Source organism: Lipotes vexillifer, unplaced genomic scaffold (assembly GCF_000442215.2).
Source record: "Lipotes vexillifer unplaced genomic scaffold, Lipotes_vexillifer_v1.1 scaffold573, whole genome shotgun sequence".
NCBI lineage: Eukaryota > Metazoa > Chordata > Mammalia > Artiodactyla > Lipotidae > Lipotes > Lipotes vexillifer.
In genome coordinates, this window is record NW_006796432.1 from 1,525,492 (window position 1) to 1,539,467 (window position 13,976).

Consider the following 13,976-nt stretch of genomic DNA (forward strand, 5'->3'; position numbering starts at 1 on the left):
GTGACTCAGTAATTTCAGTCGTCAGTCAGTCATGGAGAATTAAGTATCTTTATTCCTAAACTCAAAACAAGACAGACCCAGAACTTGAAAGGAAAAAAAAGGCAAGTGACCTAAAGAGTTCACAGAAAAGCGTAAACAAAGCATTTGAAAAGATGCTTGGCCTCCTTCTTAAGAGAGATGCAAATTTAGTTACACTGAACTATCTTTGTTCACCTATCAGACAGATGAGGGCTCAAGTCTGAAAGGTAGTTTGATAAAGGTGTGAGGAAAGAAGCTGGTAGGGCTATAACTAGGGTCAGCCTCACTGGGGGACAATTCAACATTCTACATCCAAGTAACAAATGTAAACCCTGGGAACCAGCACTTACAGTGGGGCATATGTTCAAAGTTGCTCTCGGTCCTTGGGGATAATGAGAAAGACTGTTCACGGGAGACAGGTGTGGACGAGATTTCCCACTGTATGCTCTTCTGAACCTTTTACACTTTGTTCTAAGTGAACATATTACCTACTCAAAAAAAAATACACACGATTTGTAAGTTCAGAAGAGCTTTAAGCCTAAGGGGGGGAAATTTTTTTAAGCAGACATATTGGTTAATGGGTACAGAATTTCAGTTGTGATGATGAAAACAGTTCTAGCAACGGATCATGGCTTAATGTTGCACAATAATGTGAATTCCCTGCACTGTATACTTAAAAGTGGTTTAAGTGGCCAATTTTGTGTTACCCATATTTTACAATTAAAACAATTTTTTAAGCAAAGTAAAGACAAGCACACAAGACCTCATGAATCATGAGGCCACATTCAAATACCGTCACCAGGAATTCCCTGGCGGTCCAGTGGTTAGGACTTTGTGCCTTCACTGCCGAGGGCCCAGGTTCGATCCCTGGTCCGGGAACTAAGATCCCCCAAGCCACGTGGTGTGGCCAAAAAAAAAAAAAAAAAAAAAAAAAAAAACCATCACTTGGAAGACCTAGATCACCTGAGTTATCTAGGGTAATCCTGAATGAACAGATGTTATCTTTCTTAATAAAGGATGATTCATTAATTGTAAAACTAAATTACAATGTAACTTTATTGACTTTGTAAATTTATATGAAAACATTTACAATGCAGGAAAAAAAATCCTTTGCCTTATGACATGAACTTGATATTTCCCTTGAAAAATGTTATCTCAATAATGATTACATTCAGAATGAAACGGCTCATTCCAAACCATAATTTATACTCTATACTAGGAAGTCCTAGCAAAACTGGCCTAGATTATCCAACACAGTGAATTTATATTTCATCAAGAACTGAATGGTTAAAAATGCAGTAAGTAGATGCATGGATAGAGAATAAAGACACTCATAAATATGTACTGTATTTTGTTGCAAAATGTGTCCAAAAGAGTGCTAGAACTGCCATTGGTATAGATCATGACAGAGAGAGTTATTCTTTGTTCAGAGATGAATGGAGAAGCAAGAGCTGAATAGAGAAATAGCTATTTGCCTTGCATGTTCATTTCTAAAAAGAGATCCAAAGAAACTGGCCTTGACTGAACCCATAAGAAAATGAAAGGACAGTTTCCCTCTTTCTCTACACACACACACACACACACACACACACACACAAGGTTCCCCACTGGTCAAGAATAAGCTTAAGTGATCCTCACCATTGAATCCTAACTCCCTGTAATTCACTCCTCTATGTAACCATCAATTTCAGTTAATACCCTTATTGTTTACTCTAATCGAATTATAACTACCTGTATAACTGTTTTATTCATCCATTTCCCAGTCCCTAGCCTCTAGTGGGGATTTAATCTTTGCTGAATGGAAGAGAATTTGTACCCAAAACGGTCTATGGCCTTACCAGGTAGAGACACGACAACAAGTCTGAGCAACCCATGAATTTCTTTGTCCATAAACCACCCACAGATTCTTTTTTTATATATAATATTTATTTATTTATTTGGCTACGGGTCTTGGTTGTGGCACGTGGGATCTTTAATTGCGGCATGTTGGCTCTTAGTTGTGGCATGCGGGATCTAGTTCCCTGACAAGGGATCTAACGTGGGCCCCCTGCATTGGGAGCGCGGAGTCTTAACGACTGGACCACCAGGGAAGTCTAATCATGTCCTGTATACATTATACAGACATACTTTTTACTCGCTATTTACTCATAAGTTCTTCCAAATAAAATTCCCTATCTCCCAAAGCTACTCATAAAATAGGCACTCAAATGCTTGAGGAACTGATTCATTCATTCTGAATTCCAGGTTCCCTTCTAGATAAGAGCTGCAAAATGTCAGCATTTGGCTAGTATAAGACGTTGAGGGACCTGTAATTCCAGTTTTTCCTGGACATTTCAGATGAAGTAAATGACAAATACCATAATATACGAAAATGGTTTTATTCCTAATTTTTAGTTCCCATACAGTTTACAAATACACTTTTACTCTGATAATACGGCTTTGCAACTAGCAAAGCAGTTGAACTAACACCCATAAATACAGGTGAGGAGACAATTAACATCCACTAATGTTTCTCTACATAAACTATTCTTTTAATGTCATTTTTTTTTAAAACAATTGCAAATAGACTACATAATATACGTGGGCAAAAAGGCAATTAAGTGAATCTCTTGAAACACTAATGTATAATAAACAGTGCATATTATCAACATTTACATGATTCACATCAAAATGATGACATCCTAAAACGTATTCCTTTTAAAGGAGAGATTTATCAATAAAATATTACATATCTTTTAATACTCTGGTACAATACTTCATATACTGCAGGAAAATTAACTGTAGATCTAGTCATCGACTTAATAAAGGATCCTTTTCCATTAGCTTTTATTAATAAAAGAATCACAATTAGGTCATAAATAAACAGGCAAATTATTAATTACATGATTTGAGGTTTAGGATGAAAACTTGTAAAAATTAGTTTGATATACAGCAAAGTTATACAACACACTAAAACCAACTGTTTAATATTTTTGCCTTATGTGAACTGCCCATAGTAAAAAAGGAACAAACTTTTTAAGGATGGAAGATATAATAAACTATATTTTGGAACTTATTTTTCAAGAGGAAGAGGAAAAAAGATTTTAATGAAATTAAGGGCTAATACAGATCCTAATAAAGGCATATTGAAATCAGGGAGGCCATGTGCTTACGATGTAAAACTTTATTCCGCCAACAACATACAGAAAACAAAAACTGCACTGGGTTTGTACTTACATCTACAGTCTAAGTTTCCCTTACGGACTAACAAGCTACAACAGAACACTTCACAATTGCATACCTTTTTCCACATTCCTCTGAACTAGAAATAACCCAGGACATTATATTAGTTCTTAAAAACCCTAGTAACCCCTCAATAACCCGTAAAAATAATCTTGATGATTTTCTTGGCTGTTCCAAAGCAACTGGGCTCCGTAAAGAATGCACGAACACCAAGAAAATAGTACATGTATTTTCTCATCCCCATTTAGCCACATTTGTAAAGTCACCGATTTCAAAGGGTGAGATGACCAGAATTTCAGGAGGGCCACACACTGGATACAAGGTGTCTTTTTGTTTTGTTTTGTTTTTTTTTAAAAAAAAAACAGGCTATTAAGACTCTGAAATTTGGCTTTTTTAAAAAACCCCAATACCACACGCCAGATAATTTCTTCACCCCAAATATAAAATCTTATGCTTGCAATTTTAAAATACTTAGCCAGCTATGGGAATATTGTGCAAATTTAATGTCTACCAGCAACCCAGAAGCAGACTGCAGACATGTAGCTATCACACCTATTTTCCAGGTAACCTGATCCAACTATTACTGACTGCTGTGGTCCCAGGCCCTCTGACTTCCTCAGAAACCACCTCTTTGGAACTTCCATTTCCACTGTTTTTTTACACCCGCACCTCGAGCTCCCCTCCCCCTCCCCCATCTTCACAGCCCCTCCACCTGAATCCATCCCGTGTAATCTTACCCGAGAACCTGCAATCACCTTCATCAAACACACGACAAACCTAGGCAACTTAGGGACTATTAATCTTGTCTTGGCATCAGTTTACACCACATAATAGGTGCTGACTTCGTGGAGGGAAATCTAAATGAAATCAATGTCCTATTACAAACGAAGCTGGCCAGGATCCGGTGTTTCCAAGTGCAAAAACAACTGATCTTAAGCTACAGGCAGAGACGTTAATGCAGCAGATATGTTGTACAATCAAATCCTTGTATGCTGGTGAAAGACCTTGCCCCCAAAGTCCAGAGTCAAAACATTATCGCAAAAACGAGGACCATTCAATGTGACAATGCAATACAAATAACAGGATTCAAGATCCTTGCTGCAAGTACTGAACTGGAATCTCTTTCTTTACAGGCTTGACAAGAAGACAGCAGTCATTTACATTCCTCTTAGAAGGTAATTACCTTCAACAATTCTAAGTTCAATGGATGGGTGGGGAGGGGAGGTGTGGGGGGGAAGTCAATGTAATTTTGTCTGTGAAAATGGCAGCCAGGCTCTCCCCAAACAACCTCAGGGTTTCAAAGGAGGTAAAGACCTCAGAAAGGAGCTATTAACAGGGTTGGATCTAGTCCTTCCTTTTCTGGAGACAAAGCAAGAAGAATTCGATTAAGGAGATCATGACTTAGCAGCAAAGCTGCCGTGGCATTTTATTATCTTTACAAAGTCCACCAATGATGCTTCAATTGAAAATACACTCACTGAATGATGATTCAACACACAGGGCAAAGAGGGATGTCTTTGGAGAAGGCACTTCAGGTAGAACATTAGCAAATCCTACTGCTTGGTTAAAACAAAAATGAGCTACTGCTAATTCGATCTGACTAGTGGCCTCATGAGGACTGCTCCTCCACACTGCAGCCTTGACCGCGTGCATGGGTGTGGCGCCCGACTGAAGCCAGGGGCGTGAAGAAAGCACCCCATTCACCTCCCTCTGCAGCGGCCAGGGCAATGAGGCGGCTCTGCTTTCAAATGCTCTGCCCTCCCGAACACACCCAACCTTAAGAGACCAGTTTCCCAAAGCAATGGTTTAGAACATATGCTAAGAGCCAGCAGAACTGGTTCAGGAAGCTCGCCGAAGGCCCTGTTTCTGCCTGACTTCCAGCTTACAGCAGCTATCATAACCAGCTTCAGCTTCCCAAGGTCACTAGCAGCTTCTACTTTTGCTAACCTCTTTTTTTACCTGTTTTTCCACGGCACTGGTTCTGATGGTCTGTTACACTGGGGGCCTCCAAGGAACCTCACCTCCACTTCATGCCCTCGTGCAGTCTCCTCTTCGCAAATCGGGGCTGGGCCTGGGACTGGTTTTAATCAATAGAAGGCAGTAGAAGTGATGCTGTGACAGTTCTGGGTTTAAGTCTTAAACCTGGCCACTACTGCTTTATACCCTTGGGACCTCTGAGCTGCCATAAATGTGGTCCAGCTACCCTGCGGGCAAGGCCACGTGGAGAAGGTGAGACCTGAGGACCCCATGCAGATGGAGAGGCCCAGCCATCCTGCCAACCACGAGTGACACCAGCAAGACAAGGAGAGGAACCGCTCAGTTGAGCCCAGCCCAGTTTGAAGAGATGGGGAAAAGCCAGTTGTTGCTTTAAGCCACTCAGTTTTCAGGTGGTTTGTCAGCAACAAGTGACAACCCAAAACTGGTTATCCATAGATGCATTTTTTTTCCTAAATACAATTACTCAAATGAAAAGAAAAGATGACAAACATTTTCCCACCACGAGTTTCTCAGTCAACAGGCTGAATGGTAATTGGTCAACTGCTAAGAAGAAACCATGCCTTTTATCCTAAGTTCCCATGATTTCTGCCCCCATGATTTTTCAATGGCAATGCAAGGGGAGACAGTCTGGGGCACTGGCTTAATTATTATTTAGCCAAAATAAGAGGCCATCAAAATGCATTATCCACTACTGGATAAGTGATGATAAATGAAATTGTTCTCACTTCTATAGGGTGTTGTTACTTAATTATCCCCAATCATTTTTCCCCTTACAAGTGCCCTATCATTCCCCACAAAGCAGGGGGGAAACTAAATTTGTTGAGGTTATCAAAAGAAAAAAATGCCAATAACTAGAATTTGAATCACCATCATCTGGAAAATATAGAGCACAATTTAACTGCTTCCTCAATTTAAAATAAAATTCCATAAAATATAACACTGTCTACATCATAGAGATGATTTCTTCTTATCTGAGGACATGAGTAATTGGAAATCAGGTATTGTTGAGTTAGAATACAGTGGTCTTTAAATGGTTTCAAATTTTGCTTATCAAAAGGTAGTCAACCACAATGCAAGCCTTCCAAATTCAAATTCATTCTTCATGTAAACTTTCTTGCATCTGTTCTTGATCTTTTCAGGGAGAGGGGGAAAGTCCACATCTGACAAAGAAATAAGTTAGAATTTTTAAGGAGCATACATCTAGAAGTTTGGCAAGGCAGTAAATCATTTTAAAGTAGATTTAGAGCTTTTAAATATACTATTCATTGAAATGGGAATTTTGACATGAGATGCTAAAAACTTACCTTTTAAACATACATCACACAATTGGGTCCCTGTCTAAAAAGGTGATTGGAAGGAAGGAGACGTACAAGGGAGACGAATTCCCAGCATCAGAGCTGGAAGGGATGTGGAGTTGAGCCAGTCAGAGGCCCAGGAAGTCCAGTGCCCTGTGTCATACAGCCAGCCAGTCAGAGGCCCACTGGGGTGAAAACTCAGGCATCCTGACTCTGACCATCCAGTGCCATGTCCCCACAGTCCCTAGATCCCTACAAATCATCTCCCAGCACAGCGTGGGTTAACCTACTTAAATAAAAATTGCAGGAATGATAATATCTGCTCTTCATCACCAGTATCAACCATTTTTCTGTAAGTGCTAACCCTGCCCTTCACAGAATTAATTCTGTATTTGATTTCAATATTTAATGAATCTAGCTTGGAAAAAGAAATACAGGCAGAAGAAAAAAGAGGCTGGTTTTTAAAATTCAATGATGGTTCACTTTGTTAAAACAGTCACAAATTATTTGCCTGCTTCAAAATGCCACAAATGATATAAACAATTAACCAGTAGAGCACTTCTGTTGAAATACCTATTTCTGTGCTTGAAGTCTTGACGGGTCTTCTCATCTGAAACTTTTCTGCTGCTGCATCAGACCCACATTTTCATAGACTCTAGCATTATCTTCTCTCATTCTGAAAAGAAGAAAAGGAAGGCGACACCAATAAAAACGCAGACATACTGTTTAACCTTACATGATAGTTATAATGCACATACTCTATTCTCTGAGGACTGTATGCGGCGCAGACATAGCTTCTGCCCCCAGGAGCTGACATTATAGGATAGGATATCGGACAGAAACACACAGCAAAATAATTCTGAAGTAAAAGCCTCGAGTCCCTGTGCTCCCGGGGTTTGGCGGAAGGAGAGTTGTTTTCCAGGAGGGTGGAGCGAGGCAGGCCTGTAGGATGAGGCATTGGGTTAGACCTTGAAGGAAGGTGGGACATGTGCATAGAGAAAAGAATGGTATTCACTGTGGGCAGAAGGATCTGAATGGGCCAGAGCAATGTAAAGGCAAAGTGTAGGAACGGTTAGGCAGGGACTACAGATCCATTCAGCCCCCAATCCGGCGACATGAAGTGAACATGAAGCGGACCGGCAGTTTAGGACCCCAGGGTGGAAGGCCAATGCATCAGAGCCCAGACTCTTTTTTTTTTTTTTTTTTTTTTTTTTTTGTGGTACGCGGGCGTCTCACCGTTGCGGCCCCTCCCGTTGCAGACCACAGGCTCCGGACATGCAGGCTCAGCAGCCTTGGCTCACGGGCCCAGCCGCTCTGCGACATGTGGGACCTTCCCGAACCGGGGTACGAACCCGCGGCCCCTGCAGCATCGGCAGGCGGACTCTCAACCACTGCGCCACCAGGGAAGCCCCCAGACTCTGTTTTGCTGAGCAGAGTGGAGACCAGAACAGTCCAGGGGGACGAGGAACCCAGCAGCTCTGGGCTGGTCAGAGAGGAACAAGCTGAAACAAGCAGCAGGGGCCAGGGTCTCCTGGGTCTGCACCCTACAAGGGGGACAACGGGAACAGAGAGGCAGAGAACCTATTAGTCACAGGCAGGCCACTGGTAAAAAGGGAGTCGTCAGAGCTAATTCTCTTGAGCCAACATGTAGGGGACTCGGAGCCCTGACGTGCTGGTTCCACTGCAAATCACTGCAGAGAGCAATTTAAAATCAACTTTCCCCATCAATCCTCTGGGAAAGAAAAAAGCAGGCAGAAGGAAGAGGCAGCTTGGTGGAGAGCATACTTTTGCTATATAATTTCATTTCAATGTTAAATAGAAAGCAAATGTAAATACGAGCCTCATATATGTTATCAAAAACGTTTATATAGAGTATTAAAGCCAACAGGGGTTTAAAAATCCACATCAGAAGCAAACAGGGATAAGACTCCTAGGGGAAAATAAAAAGTAAATGTTATACCAGAGAGTGACTTTAGGATATACAGAAAAAAAATAACTTACAATTGTTATTCACATAATCGATTTAACAAATATTTTCTTATCACATGTTTTAGTTTAAACATGGAGTTGGCAAAGTTCTTCTGTACGGGACCAGACTAAAAATAATGTAGTCTCTGTGGGCCATACACGGTCTCTGTCATGTATTATTCTTTGTGTGTGTGTTTTTTTAATAACCCTTTAAGAACCAACCATCCATGAGCTGTACAAAAGCAGGCCATGGCCCAGATTTGACCTGGGGGCTGTAGTTTGCTAACCTGGTTTAAATACCCACAGTAGATTTCTGCTGACTGTGGAAAATTAGACCATGATTGTGTTGACACATTGATGGTCAATTTACTTACTTTTACATAGCGAAGAGTCTTGACTCATCAAAAAGGGTGTTACCTACCTCTGCAACAATCCACACCCCATCAAAAGAAAAATTAGATTCTTGGGACTTCCCTGGTGGCGCAGTGGTTAAGACTCCACGCTACCAATGCAGGGGTCCCGGGTTCGATCCCTGGTCAGGGAACTAGATCCCGCATGCCACAACTAAGGTTTGCATGCCACAACCGAGGAGCTGGCGAGCTGCAACTAAGGAGCCTGCCTGCCGCAACTAAGACCCAGCACAACCAAATAAATAAATCAATAAAATACTTTTTAAAAATTAGATTCTCCTTGGAGAACCAGCACTTGATATCTTTATAGTCCCGTAGACTCCTAGCCAGTGTAGCAAGCAGCCTTCAGTTTAGGTCAATTAAAATTTAGTTTAGCTAGCCACTGGCACACTCAAGAACCAGTAAGGCAACAATAATGTGCACCAAGGAAAGGCATGTGCTGCAAAGACATATCATTTTTTTAAGCTTTTCTATAGGATTATGTTCAGGTAAAAAGATTTTCCTTCATTTCTACTTACTCTGCACAGGACGGCGTTGGGGTACAAGGCGGGAGGGGACTCTGATCTCCACTTGCCTGGTCCGTCAGGGAATACTTAATATTTGTGTATTCGTGCCCTTTCCTCTTGCTTTTCTGAAAAGTGAAGATTGCATATATGAAGAACTGTGACTTTTTTGAGGGAATGAAGAAGTCAAAAAGGCATTTCATTAAAAAGAAAAAAAAGAGAGAGAGAGAGAGTTTGACAGACAGACAAGTTGGACCCGGAATACTGGTATGTTGACCAAATGTCAGGGAATTCACCTCCTTCATGTAAATATATCATATGGGTGAAAAGGACCTTTGAATCACACAATTCAAAAGCAGAGAGTCATGCATTAACAACTTACTGTATTAAATGAAATGTACCTGTTTCTGGACTAAGAATTCACACGTCCTTTGCCACATTAGCATCTAATCATTTCGTAGTTCACTTGCAACACATTTAATGATTTTCAAGTAAACAGGTGGGAAAAGGGTTTCAGAAATAAACACACTCCAAGTAAAAACTGCACACAGGTACAAAAGATGGCAGCACTCTTAGCAGAATAATACACTTTATCGTATCGTCCCCACCCCACCCCAACTCCAGAAAAAACTCTAGCACATTTAAAACTTTACTTTCAGCCCAATGATACTCTGGGGGAAAAAAGGCAGAGAAAACCAGTAAAATGTAATCTCATTTCAGATACAGAATGAACTGCATTAGGTAGGACTCCTAGTTAGATGATTTATCATTCTTTCCTCCTAAATTCACCCAGAAACAACCAATTCCGAAAATCTAATCCATCAAGTTATCTTCATTATATAATGCTGCCTTCATTACAGGATTATTCAAGAAATGGTAAATGTTAGAAAGAGTATACATATCAAATACTGACGTATAGCAGTGATTTTCCTTCACTGTTGTTGAGAGGGTGAACTGGTGCCATCACTTTGGTATACAACTGATAGTACCAACTAGTTAGTATCTGGTAATGATGAAAAGGCACATATATTTTACAACCTCGAACGTTTACTTCTTGAGAAACTCACGCACCCAAGCCTAGAAAAAGCTGACAAGGATGTCCAGTGACGTGTTATTCCTAACAATGTTCACCAAGAGAACACTGAATACCTCACAATGAATACCTCACATTCACATCACGAAATAATATGCAACAGTGAAGAGGAAAAGTGCATGTGTGTGTGTGTGTGTGTGTGTGTGTGTGTGTGTATCAAAACAGATTACATACACAATGTTAGGTGGAAAAACACAAACTGCAAAACAATGAAACAGTGTATCATCTTGCTAAACATTCTAAACATAAAAACAATGTCATATTGTATACAGATATTTGTATTTAAAAATTTTTAAATACAAAAAGAAACTGCAAGGCTAGTTACTGCCTTGGGGTTCCGAGGGTGAAGATGAGCGGTGGCCCTGGGGGTGGGTGTCAAACGGAATTTCAGCCATATAGTGGTTACACTTGATTGCTTTTAAAAAGAAAAAAGATTTGAAAGAAATGTGACAAAAGGAAATGTTCTATTATGGGTGTGGTACTGAATGTTTTAAATTTTTCAAAATAAAATGTAAAGCATAAAAGAAATTTAAATCCACCAGTGGAATTTCTTTTTCCTCTCCTTGCTCAAAACTCACCAAAAACAACAGCTAAATAAAAAATGGAAAATCTTACTACACATAAAACAAGGGAATGCTACAACTCCAATCTACAAACTATAAAGTGTCTCTGATGTAGTACTGTGAAAACTGGACCAAAATAAGAAGGAAGCTGAGAAGTAACACATACCCCTCAGGTGGTAGCAGGAAAAAGAAACCCCTGAACGTCACCATCCCAGGAGTGAAAGGCCTGGAGCTGAGCCATGGCAGGCCATAGGAGAAGTGGGGGAAGGCTTGTCAAGAGCCAGTTCAACACAGTAGAAAGGCCCACAGTCTGAAGAGCCTTTTCTGCCATCCACTGCCACCCTCCCAGCTGAGGTGGCCTAGAGGAGAGGCAGGGTAGGAGGGAGCATTATTAACCCCTCTGACTCTACAGGCATTGCAAAGAGTCAGAATGACCCCCTGAACACCAACACACGGATGTGCTCCCAGGGCAAAGGTAACAGGGCACTGAGACAACAAACCCAAGCAAAGCTGTGGACCTCCTCAGCCACCCTGCCTCCCCTCGCTATGGACTATCCAGTAATGAAGGGGTCAGCACAGAACCTATATAAAGAAGCGGGGAAGGTACAAAAAGGAAAAAGGGAGCAAAGAGCAAAAGGCAGATGGAGAAAACACATCAAAAAAGAACCTAAACAAAGAAAGAAGAAAAGATGAACACAAATAGTTCTGCCTTAATATCATAGACTTTACAGACATGAGCTTTCTTAAAAAAGAGCATAAATAAGAGATTATATGACAACAGAGGAGATGAAAAGCAAGCTGGCGAAGCAACAAAAGGAAATAAAAGAAAGACACGAAATATAGTAAGTTCAAGTCTAATTAGAGGTAGCAAAAAACTAAATAACTAAAAACATAGACAGGGACATTGTAAACAGTCTAGAGGAAAACATATTTTTTAAACTATTAATAAAATACATAAAAGTGATGGAGAAAGCTATTAAGAGATTTGATATATATTATGGAATTCCTGAAGATGGGAACAAATAAAACAGAAAAAAATATTCTAGGACATAATGCAAGAAAATGTTCCTGAAATCTCAAAGGAAAAAAAAAAATCTGAACCTGCATTTTATTTATTTATTTATTTATTTATTTGAATCTGCATTTTAAAAGGAAAAACTTCACAATCAATCTCCCAAACATCAACGATAAAGAATATGCCTGGATTGGATCTCCAGGCAGAAAAAGTCAGTCACATATAAGGGGGGATAATCAAATTGACTTTAGACTCCAACACAGCCACATAATTCCAAAAAATCCTGTGGGGAAAAAAAAAACCAAGAATCTTATACCCTACTAAGTTACCCTTTAGATATAAAACCAACGTTTGGACATTTTTAAGCACGCAAAAACTTAGAATGCAATTATCTTAAAAAAAAGAAACAGCTAGTAATGAAATCTAGCCAACAGAGATAAATCAAAATCAAAGCAAAGAATTCAGAGAAACAGATACCATGATAAAAGGACTAGAGTTTTGATCTAAATACAGCACTAACACTGAACAACTGTCATAATTATAGACATAAATGTCATAAACCATGACAAAAATCAAGAGATAAAAGAAAAATGTGCTAATTCTCTTTCACAGAGTTAAATATCAATTATTATTACAGTAAAAACAGTTAAAATTTTCTAAGCACTGGCTTTGTGTCAGGCACTATTTGAATATATTATCTCATTTTAATCCTCATAACAACCTTTTGAAATAGATACTATTATTAGTCCTATTTATTATTTATGTTATTTATTATTTATTTTGGCCACGCCACACAGCACGGGGGATCTTGGTTCCCCTACCAGGGATTGAACCCGCGCTCCCTGCAGTGGAAGCGTGGAGTTTGACCACTGGACCGCCAGGGAAATCCCAGCCATATTTAACAGATGAGGAAGTGGTGTGCAATTTCTAGTCATAACCTTAAAACAGGGGTTGGCAAACTAACGGCCTATGGGACAAATCTAGCCCAGACCTTTTGCAACGCTTGTAAGAATAGTTACTTCATCACAAGTTTAATAGTTCTTAAAGGGTTGTAAAAAAAAAGAGAGTATGCAACAGAGAACATATGTAACTGGGAAGCCTAAGAGACTCACCATCTGACCCTCGACAGAGAAAGTCTGACTCCTACATTAACAGGGCAGCTGCTTGCCCACCACTTCCTCCTACTCTCTGCAACCATGTGGAAAAGGAAACATCCTAAAGGACAGTAGAGGGACAAGACCGAATGTACCTGGGTCCCTGGATGAACCTAGGTCCCCGCCCTATACCCTCTGATCCCCAAATTGCCTGCCAGCTTGGACTTCTCTATAGAGAAATAAGCTTCTATCTTGTTTAAGGCACTATTATCTAGCCTCTGTTAAAGCAGCCAAACCAATTTATTATAAATTGCAGTCATTACAGAACTTATAGTCTAGGGAAGAAGTTGCAAAAAAGAAATCCGAGGAGAAAATGTTTCATTGAGTCTATATAGTATTTGAATTTTATGAACTGGTTTTAAAAATTTAAAGTCCTGGGCTTCCCTGGTGGCACAGTGGTTGAGAGTCCGCCTGCCGATGCAGGGGACACAGGTTCGTGCCCCGGTCCGGGAAGATCCCACATGCCACAGAGCGGCTGCGCCCGTGAGCCATGGCCGCTGGGGCTGTGCGTCTGTGCTCTGCAATGGGAGAGGCCACAGCAGTGAGAGGCCCGCGTACCGCCCAAAAAAAAAAAAACCATACACTTTTTAGCACTGAAATGCTGACTTACATAAGAAGTAATTTTTTTAAAGATACAATATAATTTAAAATTAAATATTAGCTGGAAGAATTGACAGAGAACATCACTTACTTAAAAGTTTTAAAATCCTAACTCATTTTTTTTTTTTTTTTTTTTT

General features: G+C 40.2%; 1 protein-coding gene across 1 annotated transcript in view; it reads right to left on the bottom strand.

The window, feature by feature from the left end:
• Positions 1-5,831: 5,831 nt before the first annotated feature.
• Positions 5,832-13,976, bottom strand: part of PTPN11 (protein tyrosine phosphatase non-receptor type 11) — a 76,958-nt gene continuing 68,813 nt past the window's right edge. The window contains exons 14-16 of the mRNA XM_007468583.1: positions 9,430-9,542; positions 7,107-7,209; positions 5,832-6,398 (exon numbers count right to left, since the gene is read on the bottom strand). Coding sequence (XP_007468645.1) covers positions 7,140-7,209; positions 9,430-9,542 — 183 coding nt within the window. The 3' untranslated portion in view covers positions 5,832-6,398; positions 7,107-7,139. The remainder of the gene's footprint in view (positions 6,399-7,106; positions 7,210-9,429; positions 9,543-13,976) is intronic.